At 33.6% G+C, this 27410-nt stretch overlaps 1 protein-coding gene across 2 annotated transcripts in view; it reads right to left on the bottom strand.

Moving 5' to 3' along the window:
- ATF2 (activating transcription factor 2) overlaps positions 1 to 25257 on the bottom strand; it is a 36856-nt gene extending 11599 nt beyond the window's left edge. Inside the window, exons 1-8 of one of the 2 annotated variants that reach the window (XM_085322738.1) lie at positions 25164 to 25257; positions 22580 to 22698; positions 20111 to 20239; positions 13647 to 13825; positions 13161 to 13275; positions 12898 to 12984; positions 3532 to 3681; positions 2312 to 2518 (exon numbers count right to left, since the gene is read on the bottom strand). In XM_085322738.1, coding sequence (XP_085178864.1) covers positions 2312 to 2518; positions 3532 to 3681; positions 12898 to 12984; positions 13161 to 13275; positions 13647 to 13825; positions 20111 to 20239; positions 22580 to 22698; positions 25164 to 25212 — 1035 coding nt within the window. In that variant the 5' untranslated portion in view covers positions 25213 to 25257. Of the gene's footprint in view, positions 1 to 2311; positions 2519 to 3531; positions 3682 to 12897; positions 12985 to 13160; positions 13276 to 13646; positions 13826 to 20110; positions 20240 to 21312; positions 21399 to 22579; positions 22699 to 25163 lie in introns of those variants that run through there. The other variant, XM_085322744.1, reaches the window with a different exon arrangement.
- Between the last annotated feature and the right edge of the window lie 2153 nt (positions 25258 to 27410).

Here is a 27410-nt window from a genome sequence, read left to right as displayed (position 1 = left end):
CTCTGTTAGCCTGTCAAGTGTAGAATTATTAAAGAAATACAAGATTGATTAATGTTTTCACATAAAGTACAGTTTAATTATTTCTCTGACATTCAATTTTCTTTACAAGTCATTCTGTTCTTCACAGTTAACAGTTTTGCTTTTGGCAGGCTAAGAAATTTCTTTTACTTGAATTCACTAAGCTTAGAAATCTTGAAATCTAAAGCTTTTTTCATATTAAACATATTTTAAAAACAGAATAAAAGTTTAGATGCAATTACAGGCCTAAACAATGCACCTGGACAAATATCATAATATTTTATATTTTCATATTTTACCCAGGCAATCACAGTTATAGATTAATAGGTTAGAAGACCTTAAAGAGATCATTGAAATAAAGTCACAGGATAAACAGATGTTTTTAGTATATACTTTAAAATAGATAATATATAATAAATTCCTTTCTGACTTTGCACTCAAATCCCACCCCTAATTTTATTTCCAAGAAGACTAAATACAGCACATAATACAAACAGGGCAAAGGCAAATGAGAAAAACTGACTCTTTTACGGGGGAGAAAATGTGGCGTCTTGTATGGGATAACACTTGTTAAATTTTTCCCTGAAATGGCTTCAATTGCAGTCCCTAAACTGCTACAAGTGTTTACTCAAGAACTTTAAATAGGGCACAYTGCTACCTGATAACAAGGTAAAAAGCTAAATTTGCATAGCTGTAGACAGCTGCATTATTTTTATTAAAATATCTGAGAACTACTCTAAAGTTACACTTCATCTATTAAACAGGGTTTGGAACATACTGCATGTAACAAAAACAGGATTTCTTTCCTATTAATGAAAACCAAAAGACTACTAGGATATTCTGCAACTGTACATCTCTAATGTTGGTTTTACAATAGTGGCTACAGAGTGTGTACACGTAGACAAATAAAAATAAAATTGTAAAATGACTTTTTATATTGGCTTCAGAATCTGACAATTTATTACCAATGACAACATGGTACTTGCATTGTTTTCAGTTAAAAAAATGGATATTTTTAAGTTAAATGTAGTTCATTTAATACTCAAAATTTCTTTCACTAAGAAAATTGAAATATGGCCAATCTTTTATTTTCCCTTCTTTTTTTCTTCCCATAAGTCTATCTTCACTTATTTCTTAGATTATTTAAGCTATGGTGCTACATACAATTTCATCATCAGAGGATTTAAAGTTAAGACTGTGATTACATTTAAGGAACATCTAGAAATTGTGAACAGGTATGAGAAGACTAATATATTTCCAAGTAATCTAACGTCAAAATTATCTATATCACTTTCTTTATCAARTATCATGAGAGAATAATTTTAATATGAGGGATATCTATGAATATGTATCAACTTGGGTCAAACTCAGCCAACAAGCTCTGAAGAAAGAACAAGAAGGAAAATTTTTAAATATCAGAATAATTGCCATTGAGTTTTAAAAAGAATTCTTTATTTAGGAAATTTTCCYTTTTATCATCTCTAAAAGAAAGTTTTGAGACTTTTTATTTTGAAAAAAACTTGGTGCTAATTCTTATGTTTTGCTGGAATACATTAAGAAAGTATGCTTTATCTTTTAATAGTAGTTTAAACAAAAGGGTCCTACATTGTCCTTCAGGGGAAAAATGTGTCCACACCACAACTTTCAGACGATTGAGTTTTCCAGTGGAGCTGGAAAAACGACTGAGAACATACACTAAACTATCTTCTTACAGTACACATCCCTTACTATAGGATTTATATACATCAGGAGAGTAGTGTGATGAAATTTGCACTGCCACTGCTTGTGCTGTACCTGTTCTATGGGTAAAAGAGGCCTTCAGTTTCCAGTGATGTCAATCTGGTACCTTTCACAAGCCCTATATTCACTTTAAAGGAAAAAAAGTGAAGTTAAAAAGAACTAAAAGACAAAACGAAATCAAAATAGAATATATTTAAATAACTCAGATTGTGATACAAATTGTTAACAGCAAGATGTTCAAGTTAAGGCTATTACTTGGCTAATGAGCCTTTACGCCAATGTATCATCATCCTTGTTAATACCACAGCTCGAAAGTTACTTAAAACAGAACAAAGGACAAGTGGGTAGGATCCTTAGATTCACAAGTCTTGAAAATTAAGTATTTCCCTATATTCTTATTTTACTGACGATATGTGCATTTCGATACTGAATTTTCAGTTTCAAACTGAGCCACCATCTACAGAAGTATTTCAGGCAAGTGTATGCTCCATTGATCCAGGATCATTGCCTAGGAAAGCAAAATCTTAGCTATTGCTTGAAATAAAAAGTATACCTGTAACTGGCCATTTAGTGAGCTCAAGTCCTCGGCTTTTTTCTCCAATGACTGCACCCAGACTTTCCGCTTCTGTCGGCATCGGGAAGCGGCAGCACGGTTTCGCTCCAAAAACTTCCGTCTTTTCTCATCAGGGTCTTCATTGGCAGCTCTTCTTCGTCGACCACCTGTATTTGCTGTCTGCGGTGTAGGCTGAGCTGGTGATGCCTGAAAATAGTAAAAACATAAAGAGGTTATCAGTGTAACACTATTCATGATTCAAACCATAGAATTCATAGAAACATACACATCTTTAGAAAAGCATTCACAGTATGTGCATAAAACCTGAACATATTTAGAAATATCTTTTCCAGAAAGCTATATGATGTAATTATATAGCTATTTTTAAAGAACTTTTACTGAATTTACACGCTTCACCATATTACATTAACATGTTACATTTTTGTTAAGGCTCTAGCTTTAGATAAAAAAAAAATCTGTGTACTCAAACCAGTGTTTAGGAATGGAACATTTGGAAATGTTTTCTTTGTACCRATAAGACACTGAGATTTTTCACAGCAGTATCTATAGGACTGTACACTTGAGGAGAAAGATTGAGACTAATATCTACCTTATGAAAAAGCCATATTTGCAGAAGTTGCCATAGCAAGTAGGTACATGTCAGTCTCAAATTTTTGCTGTATAAAAATTACAGGTTGAATCAATAAGTAACAGCACTTTACCCTATATACCATGTTTACTTGGCATGACCTCAAAACCGGCAGGGTTAAAGACACTGTAGGAATAAGTCAAGCGTATGCAATACTTTTGAGATTCAGGCCATTAACACAACTGTAATTGCTTCTTCAACCACCAAAATACAGACTTATCCATAGAACTTTAGAAAAATCAGGCTTGAGACACAGTTTCTGTGATTCTTCAGCTTTAAAAGTTGTTACACTTTCTAATACTACAAAAAAATAACCAAATAGTAAGCTTTTCCTCCTGAAAACTCTTCTTTGCAGCATTATGAGAATATTCTTTTAGAGGAATTGTATTTATACTCGGAGATTCTGCCAGTATTTCAGCAGCACATTCTACTTCTCCCTCAAACTTCCAATAGCAGTCTGTAAGCACATATTAACCTTTATGTTACACATCAAGAGGATGGAAAAAAAGATAAATGTTTTTTGCCTAACAGTGAAGGGAACAGGAAGTACATTTTCACTTCGTTGTCATACCGGTGTTTCTGTTGTTGAAGTTGCAGGTTGTTGTAGTGACTGTGGCCGTGGCTCCTCTGATTGAGTCCTAACCAACCCACTTGGATGTCCCTTGGCAGTATCTCCATTTGTTACCTGAGGGTGCTGTTGGGTCAAGGCTGCTTTCAGTCTCTGAAAGGAGAAAAAGAAAGTCCTTTTTGTTCTCCCATAATGGAAATATTATAGCATACTAACTTCAGGCATTATTAATCATTTATAGTTGGAGTTGCTTCTATTTCCCAAGTTTCAGTGCTTTTTTAAAAAAGCTTTTTAGAAGGCATTCAACAGTGATCCAGACACATACCTAATAACAGCTTACAATTTGTTGCAGGCATCACTATAGCAATGAGGCTTTACAAAAGATCTTAAAGAAAAGGATAGTAAGCTGTATGGAGAATTAAACAGAAGCAGTAAACAGAAAACATCTTCCTTTGCCCACAGGAAGATGACTAGAAAGGAGTGTACAAACAGTTGCTGAGGCTGATATTATCCAAGGCACAGGCCAGAAGGATAAGGACAATACACTTGAGAGAAAAACGGGTAAAAACAGAACACAGTCTTTTAAATAGTTTAAAAATGCTGGTGTTTTCCAATCATTTTTAAATTATTTGTTTATGACTCCACTTTTTCATGTTCTTTACAAATACTCACCTCTATAAAGCTTCCTATGAGCAACCGTAATTAATTGTTAGAGAGAACAGATTTTTGTTGAAGCATATTGATAATGCACAAAACAATAACAAAATTTAAGCTACATGTAAATATTTTTATTCATATATATTATATATGCAAGGTGTTATAGGCATGCTATTTTAAATAAAAAAATTTGCTAAATTTTTTTTTAATTCCTTAATTATACACAGCAACTATGAAGAATAGTAACTTCAGATTTCAGCTGTATATAGTACATCCAAGAGTTACTGAAAGCTTGAAAAGAGTATTTTAAAGCTCACYTTATTGACTACCTCTTGAAAATTAATTTTTTCACTCTAAACCTAACTGTTAAAAGTATAAGATTTTTCAAACATAACATATTCTGTTTACAACGAGTTCTTAATCCAAAGTGGTAAAAGGTCACACTACTTTTTTTTTTCCAAGACCATCTGTAATTTCAAATTTTCTTTCTCTTGAAATTATGAATGTTGTAACATATATCATGAAAGTAATTTTTCTAATGTTATGAGGGAATTTGCATTACTAGATAAATATTATTAAACAATGTTTTTCTAGTTTGTACTAGATGTTTAAACAATCCAATAAAAATTAAAAAGATTAAAGAATATTATTTCATGACAGTTTATGACACAACTCAATTTTTGCTACAGCACACTGCAGTTTTCTATTAAAAGGAAAGAAGTGAAATAAAATCAAGTCTTCTTAGAATGCCTCAATGCCGCCTTTACTACTCAATACAACAAAACGTGGCCATATTTCTGGAGTCTTACAGCAAGGAACAGATGTGCCATTTCCTGCAACTACTGATGTTATAGAAGCCTTAGAAGATTAACAAGAAAACCACCAAAAGAATGAGCCTATATTCATCCTTATTAGGTCAAGGCAGTATCTACAAAGCAAGTAGGGTCCTGTCAGGGAGACAAGGGAAGATAGAGGGGTGAATGAAAACTGATGGGGAACTTTTCCAAGTGTGGATGTTTTCAGACACTTGGCTAGACTTCTTATAAAAAGCTCAGCTGAGACACTTACAAAGAAATACATGAAAATTAACTGAACCTCAGTGGGAAGCAGAAATACACAAAGCTGGCACAGAASTCAGTAAGCAGTGGTACTTAAGGCTTGAGGCTGCCTAATAAATTCCACTTTTAATTCCTAACTTTTGTTTCTTGAAGTTTAATGAAACTAACCATTTTCTACCACACCTCTAATGCCAAATGTACTTGTCTATAATTTCCAAACACCACCATTTAACTGATTTTTGATGAGCTCTAGTAACACCATAGTTTTGAGCATGAAGAAAATATTGACCAAGTGGAACAGTACCAATATTAATGGAGTGTCTTTTAAAAACGCAGCAGCTAGGTTGCATTTGATCAGCTCCAACAAAAAGCAGAGGACCCTGCACTTACTTATGCAGATATTCTCTATAAACTGTAGCATACAACCTGTCTCAACCATTAAGGCACTGGTGACAGCTCTCTCCCACCTTACATTACCAAAGGCCTTCCTGGCTCCTCTTTTACAACTAAAACTGATTGCAGATCACATCTGTCAGAATGGGCAAAAATCTTAAGGTCTGTAATATTGGAAGTTACGTCCACTACCAAATCCATACAGGTGACTATAGTTTCTAACCACCASCAGCAGATATCCCCCTTGGAAGCGGGCAAAAAGAACCCAGAAAGTCTAATTCCCAGCATTCTTCTGCCGCCTCATTGCTAAGGAGTATTTAGTCAGTGACTTCTGTAGTAAGTCTCTTTCCTAGTCACTGGTCTATATTGAATATGACAGCACACATTATCCCAGATGGTCAYGGTTCCAGCTCACGGTTTTTGTTCAAAAACCAAAGCTAAAGATCCCTACAGCTCCATATGGACATTCTTTACATAACTTTATATAAGTCAACCAAACAAATGGTTGACTTCTAAAAAGCCTGGGTCCTGGCTTATAATCCATGAAGTAGAATAAATAAGTGGGACTTTTTTTTTTTTTTTTTTTAAAAAGTTATTTTTTTCCCCTTAAGAATACAGTRAAATACACAATAGCAAAATATATCAGAGTTATATCATTAAAAGCTGGATACTATAAAATTAAGAGYATCTGCACAAACTCACGTAAGCTCTATTGATCCCATATATTACGATAGTTTTAAATTTCAAACAATCTCATCTCTGAACCATTCGCTCATGGGGGATGAACCACAAACAAAACAGACATGCAGAAATGCAGAGATAGGCAGTTTTTTTCAGGTTTTTGTTCTGTGGTTAAAGCACACAGATGAGACATCAGGACCAAAGAAGGTGCTTTTAGAAAAGTATGTAAGACAAATTTACAGCAATTCCCCCAAACCATTTCCCAAATCCTCCCAGCTCTTGGTAAAAGAATATAGCAGCTATAACTGCAGGCATTGGAGTAGAAAGGCACAAAACAAAGATAAAACATGCACATAATTCTTAGTACATGGTCAGTACTCTGAAAATTCTAACCCGTTAGATATTTAGCTTAACTCTTTTACAGCACTAAAACTGACATGAAGAATTAACTTGTACCTTCCTAAATCATCACAGGAAAACCAAAAATACTCTCAGTTCCTCTCCCAGCTAAACAATAAGAGAAAGGTAGAAAAGCTTATTTAACTAAAATTACTGGAAAATATGATCCCAATACAAGAATTCAAGGGTTGATTTGGCAATGATTTTATTTTCTTTAATGTTCAAACTAATTCTGAAAATTAAATGATAAAATAATCTAAACTACCAGGGAGATGTATCACCTCAGCAAATTTTTGCTTTTAAAGAAAGAAACAAACAGTTCATGTTAGTTTGACAGTTTTATTTAATATTCTTTTCACAAATTACTCTGTTTTTTTTTTCCAAAGTATTTTCATTTATCATTTGAATTACCTTAGGAAGTATTTCTTAAATTATAACTTACTGCTTAGCAAGATGCATGACAAATAACCAAGAAGCAAAACCAAGACAGCAGAAACTTTAACTAATTTATCCCATCACTATTTCAGCTTCTACTGAGGTTTCTGAAGATATGCTCTCTTTTTCAAGGCAACACTCTAGCAAGCTCTAGAAAGTTACTGTCATTCAAAAATTACTCAGTGAAGACACAGCAACCTACTATACGTCTGCTCCTCTGCCACTCTAAGAAATGAAAATGATTAAATTTCATCCAATTAAAGTGTCCAGATACTGAAGTTCAGTGATTACATATTTATATGGTTATGTGTATGGCCTGCATGTCTGTTCTACTCTGCCTGTGATCGAATGAGTGAACGCTGATGTGAGCATCTGCCACAGGAAAAAAAAAAAAAAAGTCTGCAAAGTCATGAAAATGCTCAGTAGTGTTTGCTTGGAATCAGAAAAAGTTTCACTAGTATATGCATTTCCTTAGTGAGAGAGTGCCCAAGTTCAGAAGATTTGCAAAATGAAATAAAACTGATTAGCATTTGTTTTTTTCATATAAAGCAAATATTTGTATGTTATTGTCTACCTCTTCCTTTCTGTTATAGAAATKAATTAATCATATTTGCAAAGTTAAACTAAAAAAGAAATAAAGTTCATATATACTATATTTCTATACTTAACATTTAACTTGAAAATAGCAGTAGAAAGTGTAGGAAATAGCACCATACTATCTACACCATAAAACATATATCATCAGGCATAATGGATGTGCAAAGAGTCAAAGCAGGACTTTGTTTTCCATTTTGTAACTCTTAACATTTAAACATTGTAATTCTGTGCACTTGAAAGTGGAGGTTACTACAGAAATAAAAAACACAAAATCATTGGTTTTGTTTTATACCATAGAGATTCAAAGTTTATGAAATTCAAACAGATTTATTATGCCTAAAATTATCCCCAAATAAAGAAATATTGTGAAAATCAGAGCAATATCTAATCTACAGTTTTTTATAAGGAGAATCAGGTACCGTGTTTAGAAATTTTCACAACTCAGAAGGTAATGCTGAAGTAAAGTGCTATATGGATGTTGTACTTCCAGTGAGTAATGAGGTAGTCATCCCAAATACTAAGAACCTCAGTTTTAAAAATCAAATATATTGTAACAAATATTAGAAGAAACATATATTATTACGTGGGGAATCTTGATTACAGCCAAAGTTTATTTAATTTAATTTTGTTATTAGAAGAAAACTAAAAGTAGTATTTTCAACTAGTTTAACAGCTTTTGAAGTCTTTATTAGTAAGGTTTTGTTGTTCACATATATACTTGAAAACAAATCATCACATCTGTCAAAATTTGGTAGGACTAGATCATTCCATCAACCACACACAGAAACAAGATAATATTCTCCAGAAACAATTTATGAAAAACTCAGATCCATATTTCATATCTGCCACAAAAGCTCATCAGAGTAATAACCCTCCTTCTCCTGGGTGTTATCCTACCATCTGCTGCTCTATTACTTATCTTTATTTTGCAACTAATTAACAGCATAATCTTCTAAATTCAGCAAGTTAATTATCATTATTGTGGTCTTTGCAGCATCATCAGTCCTTATGAAGTCTTGTCTCCCCACCCCTAGAGAACATATGAAAATGAAGTAGATTGTGAGAGGGTCTGTTTCTTTAGAGCAGGCTCATTAGGTATTTGCTGATTAGCTCGGCATGCAGAGAGACAGGTCAGAAGAATTCTGCTGAACACAAGGTCCCATGCCGGGCTTGAGCAAGTTAATGTAGGTTTCTGAACATTTACCAGGCTGCCCTCTGTCAGTTCTCAGTAAAAACCTCCTGCAGAAAACCTACTGGTTACCTACTGTGTGCAAAGGTATTTCTCAGTTTGTGACAAAAGGTCTTACATGGCGAGGAGGAAAGAAGGGAAACATTCAGTGTAAAAGTTGAAGTAATTTTTAGATTTCTTCAGAAACTTCTGCAATTCATGTAGAAGGATCTGAACATTAAGTTTGCATCCACAATCTGCATACTCAAAAAAAGGATGTTTTACAACTTGGAGTAGCTCATTGATATATGAAGAGTATACAACTTCTGATCTTCTTCCAAACAAATCAGAAGCAATTCCGAAATATTTAGAACCATGTGTCCTTACCTTATTGAGGAAGTTTTCCTTTCTTTTTAACTGCAGCTATTACATCTACCTTCTAAGCATCTCAAATATCACAAAACTGAGTTAATGCATTTGATTTTATTGAAGTACATGGTTTCTATTTTTTTTCCTCTCAGCKGTTATTCTTCCAGTTGTTTTTTTTATTGCTCTCTAACTCAGTGAACCTGTTCTCACATGCAGCTGTCCCGCTACAGAATTCTTGCGACCATTTTGCATCATGCAACTTTTCTGTAGATCAGAGAAAAGAGCATTGCAGCAAAGAAAGAATACAGTTCTAGAACTGACATGTCAGTAACTTTCTTTACATGAGTAATCAAAATTCTCATTCTGAAGGAGTTTCGCACTTCAGACTGGAAGCTTTATCAGATATAGAAATAAACGCACGATTCTGATTATTATACATGGTGCTGGCTTATTTGTTTTGTCAGACTTCCACTGGTAAAAATATTCCACTGAAATGGTTCAGGCACTGAAATTAAATCATTTAAAAATATATTTTATTTGGTAAGAAACCATGCAAAATGATCCTTTTGGCTGTGACTAGATAAACACTCACAGATGTGTCATCTCAATACTGCAGTGAGATGCCAAAACAATGTATATTAAAGAGAATGCTGCCCAATCAATCAAAATGAAAATGAAGCTAGAAAACTCTAAGCTAAAAATATTCTCAATGTTGAAAAGAGCATATTTAGGAACTGAAGAAGTTTCCAGAAGTTGACTATAGTGGAAAAAACCCAAAACATTCAGCAAMTACATTCTCTAGAAACTTCACAAATAAAGCTAATTTGGCATGCCAGACATTAGTTCCCACAAAGGATTTTAAGGCTTCTAGGGTCGCAGAAGGTAAAACTTTATAGTGTCACAGAAAGGCATCCTATATCCATTACCAAACAGATCTTCTCCTAGTTATTTTGAGCTTTAGCTTTTAAAAACCAGAATGTCTGTTTTTATCAAAGCTCACTCAGGGTTGTATATAAAGAAATATATGATGCTGTATGTGCAACTTGGTATATAAAACTCTTAAGGAAATAATAGCTATTTATCAAAACAGAAGAGTTATTTTTGCACTAATAAAAATCAAATTAAATTTCCCAAATCTATATTAAATACTTAAACTCCATAACTATTACAAAATAATTACAATCTGTGATTTGATTTTGTAAAGGTCATAGAGTTCTCACCTTCATCTTAAAGAAAAAGGATGAAACCTACAGAGCAGCCTTTTGTAAACAGGTGAGAGATGAGGAATGAAATCAGAGACAAAAAACTTACCAAGTATTCCCAGGTTCTGCTAACATCTACAGATTGTAGCCTGCTGTTAATACTTAAAATATATATATTTACTTATTAAATTTAATTAAACATAGTAGCTTGCATTTCAGCTTTAAAATGGAACTTTTAATGAAGAAAATTAGCTAAGTCTTCTGTTGCCTTAAACAAAGAACACAAATGAAAAATATGTGCGATTGCCATATATTTGTAGAATCTGATATACTGCAAGCAAATATAGCTCTTCAGGAGGAGACATCAGAATGAAAGGATCTGGCATCACAAAGACTTAAATTTTGAAAATTAAATGAAACTTCAAAGTTAATAAACCATGGCATATCTGCCAACAACGCATCACATAGCACAGTTTAGTTAGTCTTCCTGTCGGCTTTTCTCTGTAAACATTAGAGTTTCTCATTAAATTGCTTTTACTATAAGAGTGGTAAGAAATTAAGCTTTTTATTTTTGTGAATAGGCACTATATAAAAGTAAATGAGCATTAGAAATATACATAATTCTGATATTCTTGAATTCTGCTCACGCTTTATATTAGGAGACAAGAAAGAAAAAAAATATTGAAATATCCTTCTACAATTTCATTTAAAAAAAGATAAGCAATCACTGAAGTGCACCTATTAGCTAAATTCTAACGAGAAAACTAATGAGACTGTTAAAATTTAAGTCTAACGATCTTCGTTTTTCTTTGCATCTGAGTGATAGCTACTTTCTTCGCAAGATCCAATCTTCCCTGCATGCACGTATTTTTGCCCCACATAAAACATTCTAAAGAAAGATCACTCAGTAAATATGCTTAAGCAGCTAATTCCTTGCCCAACTAAACAAAATTATTTGGGATTAATTTCTTCTTAAGATCACACAGCAGAATTTAGTGAATGAGTCTCCTGATTCAAAGCAATGTGCCATTTCTGCATTTCACATTTTCACTTTCTTACATTCTTCTCTCCCAGAGATAAGATAAATTCATGCCTGTACTCTCCTAGCTCTGAAGATTCCTTTTCCTATTCCTAGAGGAACTCTTTTAAAAATCATCATGCTGAAGAGAGCAGAAGAATGAAGTATGACCTCACAGCATCACAAAAAGTCAGTGCACTGGTGACTGACTCCTCACAGTGATTTCGGTAGTGGTGGACCATAGTATTTCCACTCTACTGCAGTTCTGTTACTCCAGACAGCAGGATAATCAGTGTTCCTAGATTCACTGTTGACTATATTGTGATTTGGGCAGAAAAAACAGGTAAGAAAAGAAAGTTCACAGGTTAAGGTCAAGAGAAGCAAAACATCAAAGGATGATAAGGGGATTCACAATTCTCCCCTCAATACCATCCCATCAGTCAGTTAGCAGCTCCATACATAACRTCTGTAACGATGAGGCTGACTTACTCATGCCATGAGAAAGCCTTCTTGAAAAATACGACATTCTTTAATCCTCTCATTTCACCTATCAATATTGATGTATGAAAAAGCATTTTACGTAGCAGAGGTTTCTGATTCTTTTTCAATACAACTTAAAAGTCAGAAGAACATTACTTTATACAACAGTTTACAGAAGCGTCTTACAAATACATAAATGGGTTAATTATTGTTTAATAATAGATTTCCCATCGCTTTAGAATAGCTGGAACAAACAAAACAGCAAAACCAGAAGCAACTACCTAATCTTGTAGAAAACAAGCATTCGAGAAGTTCCACCTACCCCCTGCTACTTCAAAAAAAAAAAAAAAAAAAAAGCTGTCTATTTTACTCACAATATTCCCAGGTAATCTCAATCCTACCCTCTATTTCTTCCTCCCCCTATCACCCTGCAACAGAACTACCCACATACCATACAACTTCCTACGTGTAACAATAATTCATATCTGGTTACAGAAGACTTGCAAAATGGATTATGTTCAATTGAAATTGAGAAYATTGCTAAAAAGCCTGTTCCTACAGTCTTCTCTGAAGGTGAAGTTCAGTGCTAACATGACAGTAGTCTTCTTTCCTCCAACTAATACTAGTTCCTATCCTCCACTACAAGGAGCAAGGGGTTGAGTTAAAAAGAATTCTGATTCACTTCAAAGAGTAATACAAAATAAGATCAGAATGACCATTAGCAACAGAMTTAACATACATTGGAAATAACTAAAATGAATGCGTAGCTATTATTTTTGTTTTCATTAAATTTTGTACTTGTAGAATTTAAACTGTAACAAAATTTAAAAAATAAGTTAAAGTCCTTTAAAAAGCAATAGAATTTAATTTATCAAGTCATTCTTCAAGAGAAATAATGGAGTTTTCACTTACCAATTTAGCCTCAGACTGCACTGGCTGTGGGGAGGAAGGCCCTGGGATCCCTGGGATACTAGGCACCATGGTGACAGGTCTAACAAGCTGACCGGATAAAGTACAAAAATGAAGAAAACCTGAGTATGTTATCATACAACAAAGTATATGACATCACTATCCTCTGAAGTTAAAACATCTAYCAAGTTCTTATAAAACTATATATACTGCATTTCAGCAAATCTGTAGCACTTTCAAATTAATAGAGCATCATGCTTACTTACTGGAACTGCAGCAGGGACATGCACATTAGAATTTGTGATTGAGGCAGGAATAGCAACAGGCATAGTTTGTCCATTAGGAAGATGTAACAGCAGAGGAAAAGGACCTGGAACTGGTCTGAAAAAGGAATGAAATGTATAGAAAGAATTTTGTACAGAGAAGAGAACAAGTTTGGTACATTATTAATTTTATTAATTTAATACATTTTATTTTAACCCTGACTAAAACTTAACTCTCAAAAAAGMATCTTTACAGCTGTAACATAATACTTATTTAGAAAAAAAATATAGATTCAGTGATGCAGAGCACATTGGACTATATGTTAAATATCATGAAAGCAGTGTATTTCACTTCTGCTGCACTGCCACATTACACTAAAATATCTCAGATTTGAACATTAATTATAGAAACAGTAAGTCACAATAAGCAAGACAATCTTGTTTTCAGAATCCGTAACAAAACAGCTTACTAAGATTTATGTATCTTACACTATTGGTCTGTTAGAGGATGGAGCCTGGGTAATAACAGTACTAGACGTTGGTGATGGTATCGCCTGCTGAATAATAACACTTGAGTCGGAACTTGTAAGCAGCACATTAGGAACTTGTAGCGATGCTGGACGAACTATTGTTGATGTAGGCTGTGCAGTCTGTTGCAGTGACACTTCCTGGGGAAAAACAAAGATCAATCAGTTTGTAAAATACAATCATAGACCATTAATTCAGACTGTGCAATGAACACAGTTTAATGGGACAAGTCAGAATACCTATAACACTATGCAAGTGTTGTAAGTTACATAATTTAAAAAATTCAGAAAAAAATCTTTGATCATTTAAACCATCAAAACCAAATTGTTCAAGTGACATTTATGTTAGTTTTTATAACAAATTCTGGCTCAACTTATAAGGCTGCAATTACTAATACTTGAGTTTTGATTAGGTATGAAGATTTTATGTCAACCAAGAAACRCACAGTGCTTTCAGCACCATCAATGCTGCGGGCTGCCCTTACTCCGAATAAGAGGATGTCATAGTGTCCTTACACTCATTTCAGTTTCCTTTGTTCCAGATTTAAAAAACAGAAACAGAAGCAGTGTACTGATTAGTAAAAAGGGAGGAAAAAAAAGTCATTTTCTCTTCAAAAAATTTCYCTCTCAGGTACATACTTCTCCATTAACTAGAGCACTATTAGGTTAAAAAATAGTGAGTGTTACATTCATAGCTTTGCAAAATATTCAAGTATCCTGAGGCAATAGAAATGATTTAAGCATGGAAATTAAATTTCCTTGGTTGAAGGTAAACAGCAGACAGAATTGACTACAATTCTTAGATTAGCAATCAAATACATTAGGAACTGTAATATAATACCTGCATTCACAGTTCATGAGAACCTAAAAACGCCTTATTGAAAGAAGTGTTTTTCTTCCCAAAGAACCTTGCATATTGTGAGGTATTACTTGTGATTTACCTTAAGACAGGATTTTTCCAAGTTACCTATTCCTTTGTCACTGACTAGAGCAAGCAATGGCACACAAAGCTACACTCTTAAGACTAGTACTACACTCTTAAGACTAGTACAGCCGTAATCTGTCCCACTGTTAAACAAAGAGTGCTTCACCAAGAGAACATGTAACCATGTCACATAGGCTACAATGACTGTCATTTCCTTTGAATTAAGGGTAAAGTTTTAATATTCATCAACAAAACTTTAAGTAGTAGGGCCTTAGCTGTCTTACAGATTGTTTTTCTTTTCATATGTCCATTGTGCTCATCCCAAAGCGTTCAGCAGAGTGCATTTATTTAAGTGTAAGTGGCCTGGCAAATTGTGGGCTTTGGGGGAAAAAAAAAAAAAAAAAAAAAAAGGACTTTAGGTGATGAAATTTGCTCTCCTGAAGAGTCCAGAGGCTATATTCGTCATCAGAGTCAGTAAGTTTGTTCTGTTTTTTCCCCTAACGACTTAAAAGATCCTATTTACAGCAAGCAAGAGCTTTAGGAGAATAACAGAGTGAACTATATCAAGAGAGTGAAGAATTTTTTCTTTACTCATCAATCTAGTGTAGTTACATATGTTATAATATTTAACCACAGTACTTAGAATTATGGACGAGTATTCAGTCAAAGGAAGAAAAGCAACAGTAGAGAAATGCAGAGACAAAAAAAAATGTAGAAAGAGTTGACTAAGGCATCTTCTTAGGACAACATTAAAGCTGTGCAATTAAAGACTTTGGCCTAAGAGCTACCAAGGTCTTAATCTGTGAGAAGGGCTGCATGGAGAAAATGGAGAAGACTGAAGTGCTTTACTGTGAGAAATGAGGAAAGAGACATAAGGGGAGGATACTTGATGTGATAACCTAACTTTAGCAATGGTTAATTCAGAAATTAGTACTGAAGGATTCCTTACTGGTTTCAACTTCACTTTTCCCTGCCTATTGCTTGCCACTATTATTTGTCTTCCACTACAGATGTGATAGCCACCAGAAAAGTCCATTCTCGCTCTAGGGATCTGACAAAAGAACACCCACATCTGCCACAAACAGTGGCAGCACAGATCTAGGAGCTCATTTTCTTGTTYTTCCCTTCACCTGAAAGATCTTCAGACATGGCAACCACACTCCTAAATAGTTATCCGGCTCTCAACAGTCYAGAAACTGCACATACAGAAAATACGACTACCATCAACAGCTTGCAGACCTGCAGTAGTGGTGCTCTAGTCTTAAGCAATTGGTAAGTATAAAATAGTAGAAAGTCCCACTTTCAGGCTTATCACAGACAACACTTTCAAGACAGCATTAAGACTTCAATCTTTTGCTCTCCAAGCTCTGACAAAGATATGACAGTCAAGCTAACTCTACTGCTTGATGCCGTGAATCACGTAAGATTTGCCTCTTGCCTCCCAGCCTACCAGTAAAATTTGGTGTGCACATGCACTGTATAATTTATATAAATAGATTTTATGAAAGTTATATATACATATTTATAAAATATATGCATCATTTATGTATTCTTATATTTTTATGTATAGTCACTTTTTTTTTAAACATCACCCACAAAATAAGTAGCAACACAAACTCATTCTAATTTCCCTAAAGAGAGGAAAAAGTCAGTTAGTTAACAGCAGCCATGTATCCATCTGCATAGCTTTAAAACAAAAGCATAAATTAACCTGACATTTGTACATTCTCAACCACAGTGATGTAGCAGAAGCCCCTCCTGTAGGAGTATGCATGTTCTTAAGCACCTGTGTATGTGGATAGAGAAACAGTTACCAGAATACACAAGGCTGAAGAGAGAAGTATGTGTTGAGTTGTAGTGTGTCAAAGTCTCCCAAGAACTTCCAAGCTCCAGAGACTAATGGTCCTGTTGAATCTGCAATAACTCAAACTCAGAATATCAGCTTAATGGTACAAGGCCACCAGCATGCAATAGAAACTTGCAGCACAGCATACTGCACAACTTGGATCACATCCAAGAACACAGTGGCTGCTATATGCAGACAAAGACTACAGGATTATACACGCACCTGGTGAAAAAAACAGACCCCTTGAGGAAGTTTCTGAACACCTAACTAGAAGGCATTGGCATGTCAATACAACTCTTCACTTCTGAGCAAACAGCTGGTGTTGGCCTCCCAACTGCTGCTCCAACCAGGCAAGTATGTGAGAGCAAGTGAGCAAGTTAATGCAGCGACTGAATACTTACTGGTTATTATTAACAATAGCTTAATTAATAATTCTAATAAACATTTGTTATAACCTAGGTCTCTCCCTGACTTGACTGCCTACTAGGGAAGAGGAAATTTACAGCTATTACACAAAGTAACCCCTGTGGAAGACAGATTTCATCAGTGGTCAAATTTCTAATAAAATCTGAATCTATAAAATTCTGAAAACATACAAGCCTCATATGTCCATACTTATTTCCTTACTTAGCAAAACATTTGTACTTTGTTAAAAAAAATACAGAAACAATCCACAAACATTAAAGGAATGTAACACATTAACAGACTAATCTGCTTTATGTTACACTCCGGAACACATGCATATACTAGTTACTGTGGCAGTAATACAGGCTGTAGATCTAAGAAGTATCAGAGCTATAAGAAATTGATGCTTTATTAACATATAAAAATAGAACCACAGACCAGTCTCATAGAAGATACTACTTGGTAGCCAGAGAATTGCTCTTATTATTAAGCATAAAGTAAGTACTTTTAGAAACAAGATTTTGCCTAAAACAAAACAGTTTATAGGTATATTCTGTTTAAGAACAAGAAAAAGAGAGATGAACTGGCAGAATCACGAAATTAAGCCAAAGTGATCTTACCTGTACCTACCTTTGCAAGAAAGTTTAAGTCTGTTCAAAGATACTACAGACTTACTGAAAAGACCTCCACAACTAAGCTTTTAATCCTTGAAATTAAACAGATTGAAGTTTGGAAAATACTTTACAGAAGATGATGGTTACTTTCTTTTGAGGAAGCTATTTCAGGAGATGTATATTTGCAAGTATTTTGTACATAAAAGCAAACATCGTGCAATAACTTCCTCATGCTATCAGTAAATTCACGGAATTGTTTATACAAAAATGTGGTCACAATTGCATTTGTTTGTACAAAAATGTGATCACAACTGCCACTAACTGATGACTACTGTTAGAAAACAATTGATTTTAAAATAACTAAGTTAACCAGGGAATTAGCTATCTGGCAGTGACTGAACAACTTTCTTGTGAAACTTGGTTGACAGTCACTTTTAAAAATATTATTAAGAAACTATGTGTTTGAAAGTTCTCGAGTAATAGATTGGGTTTCACTTGCTTATTATTTCAAGTTTGAAAGCCTCTATTTCTAATGATATGTTGGTCCATTACAAGCAGAATTTCAACTCCTACTGAAGCCTAACGGAACTAAGAGAACTCTCTCAGAAGGAAAAGAAGAATTGAGTATAATTTTAAAGAACCTCTAAGAAATTCTTTCAACAACTGTAAAGAAAATTAGAATATTTTTGCGTATACATTAACAGGCTGTAATCATTTCAGGCTACTAAAACATAATCAGCCAACGAAAGGGTTACAGTGGCATACATTTTAAATCCAGCTRTGCCCTGAAAAAATACTTTCCCTCCTTCAGTACATGTATAGAAGGAGAATATAGAAATCTAACTGAAAAAACATCACTCTGCTCACATTTCTCAACTTCTGCAGGCCACATTCAGCAGCAGCACACTCCAAGCAGCACCCTCATCCTTGCTCAGCTTGTCTCTACAATCAGACATCAGAACAGCATTAAGCAGCAGCAGCTTTTCACTTCAGCACTAATACAGTGACAACACTGAAATTACATCATGAATGAGACAAGTTTATAACTACTGCCAAGCATTTAGAAATAATTTTCACTTGTAATGATGCTAATGAGATATTGAACCACTACTGTAAAATAGAAGACTAGTATTATCTCCTGCCAAAATCAGACTGTTTACAGTAAGTATTCACAGGGAAAAAAACAAACGAGCCTTGGTAAACTATGAAATAAAGAAAATTTAAAATTTAGGCTATGATTTGCTTCATCAAAGCAGCTCTTTACATATATTCTTTTAAACTAATTATATACATTTTTGATTTCAGCATTGCCTTGATTACCTACGATTACTCATCTTTGCTAGCTTATAAAACTCAGTGAAGCGTTCAAAAGATAGAGCTTAAAGTGAAATTTTATTACACTTATTGTTTTCTATCACACACTTAAGACTCTTCTCGCACTGATACATGTTGGAAGGATCAGAAACAACAGGTATAAGTTGAAACAAGAGAGGTACAGAGTGGCTATAAAGAAAAACCTTTTCACCATGAAGACAATCAGGCATTGGAACATCTTGCCCAGAGACACTGCAGACTCCGTCCTTGAAGGTTCCAAGACCGGACTGGGAAAAGTCCCAAGTAACTCAGTCTCACCTCATAGCTGACACTGCTTTGAGCAGGAGGTTGGGCTAGGAGCCTCTTAAGCTACCTTCATACTTGTGATCCTAGAAAAGTTCTACTGATTTTGGAGAATAAGGTAGCTAAGTCCCTCAAACGCAGGTTGCCCACTAATGATACACATAGAAAAGACTGACTAGAAAAACCATAGTGCTTATTATGTTCTGCTCATAATATTTTTAATTCCAAAATTAGGAATRGAAACATTTCACTGATTTGGCTTGGTTTTGTGCTCTCCAAGAGAAGTCCATGTGATGAAAACATTACTAGTCACAAGTCACATACAAAATTTATCATTAATATTAGACTATTTATTTCTTCTGTAGAACAGTAGTTCTAAAACTGATTTGAAAGTAACATCCTCTAGTGACAGACAACACTTCAGGAACCCACTCTTCAATGATACTCAAGTAAACACAAAAAAAGCAAATGTCCAGAATCATGACTTCTAAATACATTGCTCTAGTCTATAAAGACTATTCTTTTTGGAACAAAATTATTTGAAACTTAACTTTTAAAGACAGCCCATTCATTCCTGTACGTTTCACAAGACCAGTTGTTCTACAAAACAACGTAGGGTCAAGTACAATAAACACAAAATGTAGACATGAAGAGTCAAACTCAGACTTCATAAGCTGTTTTTTTTTTTAATAATCTGCACTTTTTTGTGCTTTTTCATGAGTGTTATTTCATGATGCACAAAACAGAACAAAGTCCTTCTAGCTCTTTTTATTTAATTAAAAAAAAAACACAACAGAAAAGGAATATTAAAGCTGATTTCTGTTCTAGCTTTACAGAATAACCTGTGGGATTCAAAGAAATATTCGTGGTGAGCGAAGTTAAACAAAGAATTGAAGAAATTAACTACAAGTCCTTTCCTTTCAACCAGCTGAGTAGTGCAGCTACCTCAACACACAAACTTACAGATCATCAGAAGATTTGAAAAATGAATTCCAAGAAGGAAAAAAAAAAGTTCTGACCTTTTCATCATTGGTAGTAGACTCTGGATGAGGTAAAGGACTATCTTGATGAGTTGTCTCCACAACAGAAGGTTCTTCAATTTTATTTCTTATAATTGGTGTTGCAAGAGGAGACAGATCTAGAGGCATCTAAAAGCAACAGTGTAAAATAAAACTACTCAATCACTTAAAAAAAAAAACTTAAGAATACTGTAAACAACTAAGAGGAATATCAGCCTTATAACAACACTGATGTGCTGATGTTTGGCAGATCTTGAAGCAAACACATTAGTAATCAAGTATATTTTTTCAGTAGCTGCATGAATGCCAATCTTCACCAATACATTGTCGTGCAACTTTAATGTATCAGACTAAATATTTTTTTTCTGAGCATTAAAAAYACTCCTTTCCTGAGAGTCACATGAAGACTATTGCTGAGGAAGAAATGTGGTTGACAGCTTAAGCATAACACATACCCTGTTATGGAGGGCATTCAGGTTTCCACAAGCTTACTACCTTTCCCCCAAAGTTATCATTCTGCAAATGCTGTAGAACAGTTAACACATTTTCCCCTCATACATACTGCCCTCCAGAATAAGGATAYAGAATATATGTCTAAGTGCTACTAAGTATCCAGTTGCCACACTCCAACATCTATTGCACTAAAACTCAAATGTAAAAGTCAGACTTAAAATAAGATACTATCCTCCTACAAATTACTGTATCACATCTCACAAAGCACAAAATACTAACTTCATTTCCATATTAAGAAGGCTATTATGGACAAAGTATTTCAAACTCAGTACAGCAAATGATTATTGAAAATGCCAAAGAAATTGTTGAGAAAACAAAATATTTAAGCAAATTTTATATTGATACATAGGCTTAAAAACAAGACATCTAAAATGCTGTAAAGAAATAAAGTTAGAAATATATTTAAACCAATGGTATTGATCTGAAAGCCTCATATACTGCTGCCTAGCCTGCTATGCCAAATACCATTAGAAGAAAGGTCCCTCAAAGCTTATCCTCCATTATACTCTTCAATACGCTTTTTAAAATTCAATTCCTAATTTTCCTACTGAACACGTTATTAAAGGAGAGTGAAGATTGTTAAACTCGAATCTCTTTTCAGAGACACACTACAGAAAAGACTAAAATATCAAAAACTAGGAAGTGTGCTATTACAGTAATTTTTTCCACCCCTTGCCATGATTGCTTACCTATGCTACACAACCAGAGATACGGCAGGACTGTTTCTTCTCATAACACAGAGATCAGCTTGGAAAATGAATATCAATTAAAGAAACTGTAAAAAAGTTAAATATTTTGTGATACCTGTAACCTCCTCCAAAGGTAGCAGTGAATTACTCCAGAAAATTAGGTATTAGTAAATCCAGGATCAATATTATCACATGTATCATTTTAAAAACAGTGCATATGCACTAATAAAAATCATTATCTGAAGTAATTGTGGGAACAAAGTAAGTGCAAGCTTTTGTCAGAAATGGATAATAATCCATCATATTTATGTCTACTGAAATCTTTACTGATGTGGAGAAAACTGGATGTCAATTCTAAAAAATCTTTACATACAAGTAAAATTTTGATCATTATCTATGACAGCTAACCAGATAATCAAAGACAAAAGTTACTCAAAGGGTACATTACGTAAAATTTTTTATTTATGGAACTGTTTGCATGTACCAGTAGCAACTGGAAGTACTAAAATAAAGAGAAGAAACCACATCTAAACAAATGGGAAGTTCCTCATGAAAATATGAATTGTTAAACAGATTTGTTCCAAGTTTTCCTTAAATTTCAATCTGTGTAGTTAAAAAAAAATAAAGTAGATATTGGGTTGTGATCAATATATATTTCTAGGTAAAAGTGATTTCAACATTGCTTATCTGAGAAATTGAATATAATTATCATAAAGTTATCGATACTTCTTTAAGTCGGAGCTTTTGCTAAATTTTGTTGGGATTTAAGTCTCACCATCATTACCGCTTATTCTAAAAATAACCTCTATACTTAAAATTACATTTATTCAAAATAATCAGTGTTCATATACTACTCTTTTCACATGGCTTTCTTGCAGAAGCATTTCTTTCTATAAGAACTCATTACTTTGCAGATAATTTGCTTATTCATGACCTAATGAAATTTCTGTCAAAACTAATAATGAGTAAACTAAAACTAATGAGTAACTTCAACAGATACAGACCAGAAGCTTAAAAAAAAATTAAGTCAATCAGACAATGCTCACTGTGTAAAATTAATCAGGTAAACCAATCTTCAGAAGAGAAGATCTTAAATTTGTTTTCGCTCTGTACAATATATATAAGCAGTTGGACAATGATTATTGGTATAGCTTAGAAAGCAATACAGATATCAAAATCTGATTTTTAAACAATTTTCTGATACAAAAAAGTGGAAGATCTGAGAAGAAAAAGTGTTAGAAGGAAATTTTCCATACTGTCAACATACTTTCTTAATGTCATCTTCAGATGCTTTTTTAAATTCATTTTCAAAAGGACTTGCTAGTTCATTGAATAACCCCACTTCTTCACAGTTCTTCAAGAATCGAGTTGGTGTTGGTGTCTGATCTGAAGGGTAAAAAAACATAATTTTGTTTTTAAAAAAATTTATGAACTTACAATTTTTTTCAGAAAAAAGGTAAGAAAATAGCATTAACATATCAAGCTAATTAATTGTTTGATTAAATATCAGCGACTCACTAAAACAAAAGCCCCAGGTTTTCTTTAAGAAATAGTCAAAAAAAACTGATTAAAGTGAGGTTTATCCTTTATTTTAAAAATACGATTAAAATACCAAAGAACTCTATAAATTCAAGAAGCTTGTATTTGGTTTACACAAAGTTGATTTATAAATAGGTTCATTATTTATTTAAAACAAATTTATAATAAATGAATGTGAATATTAATATTTTAAGCTGTCTTGCAATTGACTTCAATTACTTCACTTTCTCCAAAAAAACTAAAGTGCATGGAAAAGCCTAAGTATATGTGGCTGTTTGGGGTGCTTCTACATTCAGTTTTCTTACAAATTGTTTATTAAATACATATTTTGAAGTTAAAGGAAGAAATCTTTAAAATCAATACTTATCAGCTTTGTGTTGATTTTCTCATGATGTATAATATTCAGAATAACATACTCAAAATATGAATGAACTTTACAGTGGAAAGAATGCTGATTTGTGCTTTGACACAGAAAAGTTCAGTATGCCCTGGCATGAGTCATAAACTCCAAATCCTATGATTGTGATAGTATTGCACTACAATTTTACTATCAGCCTGTCACTAAATTTGCTCTTTTCTAGATAGAATTATCTCTTCACTCTTATCCAGTCAACATGATATAGATATTGACAGGAAGCAAGCTGTGATGGAGATGTGAAGGATTATCTTTTTTTTATTATTATTATTATTTTTATATATATAAAAAAARATAATATGGTATTCACATGAATATGTTTAGTTTTTGTAAGTTGACATTCATTTCTGATCTTGGTTATGTAGAAAACATCCTTGTTTCAAATAACAGATATAAGACAGAAAGAGAGAAATAATATGGTTGAAAAGTCTATGTCCTAAACGCATACTCCTTTCTGTCTTGCATGCAGGTCAACCCGAAGGGTTACTCCACCTGCTGGAAACGAGTAATTGAAATTCAYGCACCACTAAGCCCCTCACAGCACTGGGAAGACCTCAAAGTTTTCCTTCTGTCTGCATCCAGAGACTGGAGGTGCCTAGCCTACGACAGCATACTACTCCAGCGAACAAACAGGCTCYGTTTTCAAACTTTTTAAGCTTCATTCAAACATGAGAGAAAACTGCTTTTACATCTCATTGACAGTTTGCTTTTTCCCCTCTCATATAATGAAAACAGTAACAATTATTCTCAAGCGTGCTGAAGTTCTAAAAGTAAAGTGTGAGACAGTACACAAAACTCTGTTGACTCCTAAGATGTTTATATAAGCAAGCTGGAAACTTTTGGTATCTCGCTGACTATTGTAAGAATCAGTTTCAAAAGAGTCTTTCTATAAAATTCTTGATTGTATGCATATTCTCCTTGTTTCACTAGAAATCATGTCCTATCCAGTTGTGCTACAAAGCAAATGCATTTTAAATCTTATAACTGGTGTTATATGCAAGCTTACTAATTTAACTGAGAGGTTTTGACTGATTTTGTAACTGCATTTCAGTGTATGCACTGAGAATGCTGGCATGATTTTATTCTTACACACCTGATTTTTTGACAGGTGACCTATTTATGGTTTAATTGCTGAGGATCACATTTAGTATTTTAAAAACACGCAATAGTCAGCTTAAGAGTAGCAAAGTTTTATTTGTCTACTCTTCATTATAAATCAGTTGCTTGGAGAAAAGGAAGTTTTGAAAGTCTTTGAGAGATCCGTTTAGGTTGTTCCACCACTGAAAAACAGTCCAACTACAATTTCACGGTTAGAATGCAATTATCCATTAGTGGTTACTTCTCATCCCAGACAAACAAAAGAGTTAACACCATAACTGACCAAGAAAATACTGTGAATTCAGATGTGGAAATACAGTAAAAAAAAAAAATAAATAAAAGGTCAATCTACTAYCCCATGTAAAGAGTTAAGAATTATTACTGATTGATTCTTCTGATGTCATTACATGTACTAGGAATTAAAAAAAAGAATAATTAAGCTGTAAACATGTTTTAGTCTGGTTACAGATCACATTAGGCATGGTCTTTAGCAATGGGTGTTCTCTTGTGAAAGACTATTACATAATGTAATCAATTATTAAAGCATTGATGATTTAAAAAACATTATATATCAAGCCCAAATAAAAGTTACTTAGGTATAAAATATTGGCTTCAGATCCCAATAGAAGTTACTAATGTAGGGAAACACTGACTAAGCACATGTTGTGGTCAAACACAGTAAAGAAAACCTTTCATACTCTGTTGACAGAAGTCTATGCATTATGTAAAGAAAATACACAAAATGTATGCACATTGCAGCAGAAAATTGAATAAACTATTAATAAAAGTATATACTAACCAGCTACAATGACACTGTCATTACGAGCTGGACCAAATTTCAGTGTCATCTCATGTTTATGTTTATGGACAGCCAAGTGATCCTCGTTGGTAAAACGCTGTGGCAGAAAGTTTTTAAAACAAGTTGTAATTTTGAATGTGAACAAAGTGAATACAATTCTACAGAAAGTCATTTTACAACATGTAGAATTATCAAACTACACTAACAGACAGCTCTCCTGTTTCTTGGTCAACAATACCAAGCAAAAAATATAATAAAGCTCAAATAAATAATGTTCATAGCAACTAAATAGTAACAATATTAGGGAAATGATAATATAAGTACCTGTARTTATCAAAAGACCAAAATAAAATTTCAGAGTGCTGCAGACTTCACTAATCATTAGCAAACAGCTATTTGCTGTAGTAATGAGCCTGACAATGTTTAGTAATTCACTATAACTACTCGATTTCTGTGTTGTTTGTATTATCATAACAATGAAAATCGATCAGTAATCATAAAAATAAGCTTTGTTGTATTTAATAGTCTAAAAACAAAGTAAAACATCGCTCCTTTGACTGTTCACTGTCTAATATAAAAAAACAGAATGGGAAACACTGACACAACTTCACATATTTACAGCTGTGAATGAACTAAACAACTTAAAAAGCTGTCAAATTTGCAAAACAGCACCTTTGTGCATACTTTCTCCAAAATTTGGGGCACAGATTATAAAAATTAAGCATACAAACCAAATGCTGTAAAATACTTAAAATAYACCTTGAGGTTTACTACTATTCCAAATGCACAGCAAAGTTAGTTAACTGAGATAAACTAAGAAAAAGTTTTGCAACATGCAGGTTTCCTAAAAAGAAACAAAGAAATCCCATTTTTACAAAATATTCTGGGAATATTTGAAATCCAAGTTATGTTTCTGACTATCCCCCAATAAATTAAGTCACTCCACATAYATCCTGTAACAGATACCCATCAAGTGTCATAGAAATCAATACAAAAAGCTTTCTTGACCTTAGAGTATAGTTTTACAAAGTACTTCAGTGAAAAAGGACATACAAGATATGGAGCTGAGGAGGGATTTAAAAAGTCAAGTGCAAAATTTATTGAGAGGACAAAAAAAAAAAAAAAAAAAAAGGAAAAGAAAAAAGAAAAAAAGGAAGTCTGCTTGTCATGGTTCTGAATGTCCTGCTATCTAGAGGTCCTCTCTGTCGTATCTCTAGATACAACATAAGCCAGAAACTTTGTGTTCTTTCACTCTAAGACACTTTCAGTACATCTTCCTGTCCCCACTCCGTGGCAGACAGGCTTCTTTGGAGGGAATGGTGTCTCCAGATCCTGACTCCCTCTCTATTCTACACTATTAGCTGGCATCTAGGAGCCTTGCCCATACTCAGAAACATGAATTTCTTTCTTCTCCTTCACCGGTATCAACAATAATTGCAGCTCCATGATGTGTCTTTTAGGAGGTTTAGTTGCCAAAACATTTCTGACAGAGTTTATATAAAAAGCAGATTCAAATAGCATTGGGACAAACACATTTAGGCCTCTTCTGTTACTTTTGAAGTCTCTGAACATATTAGACATAATAAGAAATCTTAGTCCTTTCCCACTTTAAATACAAAAGGATCCATTAATGAAACAATACTSTCAACCATAGTAAAATCTAAAGTCTTCAGAATAAAAATGAAAATATTTTGAACTCAAAATCCAAATAAATCCAAGTACATTAACATAATGAAAAAAATGCAGCTTGCTCAAGAAATTAGTTCTATATAAAGGCAGCAGGGATGTCAATCTCATACAGCAGATAATGTCGATTCATTCGTTTTCTGGTTACAAAATTAAAGTGTTAAGACAGCTTCCTTTTAAGCAACCATCTGTTAAGACGCTCATTAATAACAATTCTTCTCTTCAGCTCACATTCAGCATTCTATTTAATATAACACATTAAAATTACGATAGGAACTGAACTATGTTTCATGGCATGCATATTGTTAGCATCTTCCTTTTATATATATCTATATATCTTTCTATATATCTATCTGTATAAATATTTAAAGTTCTATGCCATTAAATACTTGCAGTCACAAGGGATGTAAAAATTAACCAAAATTTTAAGTTATTGAAAAGTAAGAAAAAATTGAGATACTTTCTTAAACTTTTAAGGACGGAATGACCGTAAGCTTCACAACGACTAAAATTTGAATATTCCGAAAAATGCAGGTTACCTAATACAAATTAGAGTGTTTA

This window comes from Rhea americana, unplaced genomic scaffold, assembly GCF_003343005.1.
Source record: "Rhea americana isolate MKP2758 unplaced genomic scaffold, rheAme1 scaffold_12, whole genome shotgun sequence".
Taxonomy (NCBI): domain Eukaryota; kingdom Metazoa; phylum Chordata; class Aves; order Rheiformes; family Rheidae; genus Rhea; species Rhea americana.
This window is presented reverse-complemented; position numbering and strand designations above follow the sequence as displayed.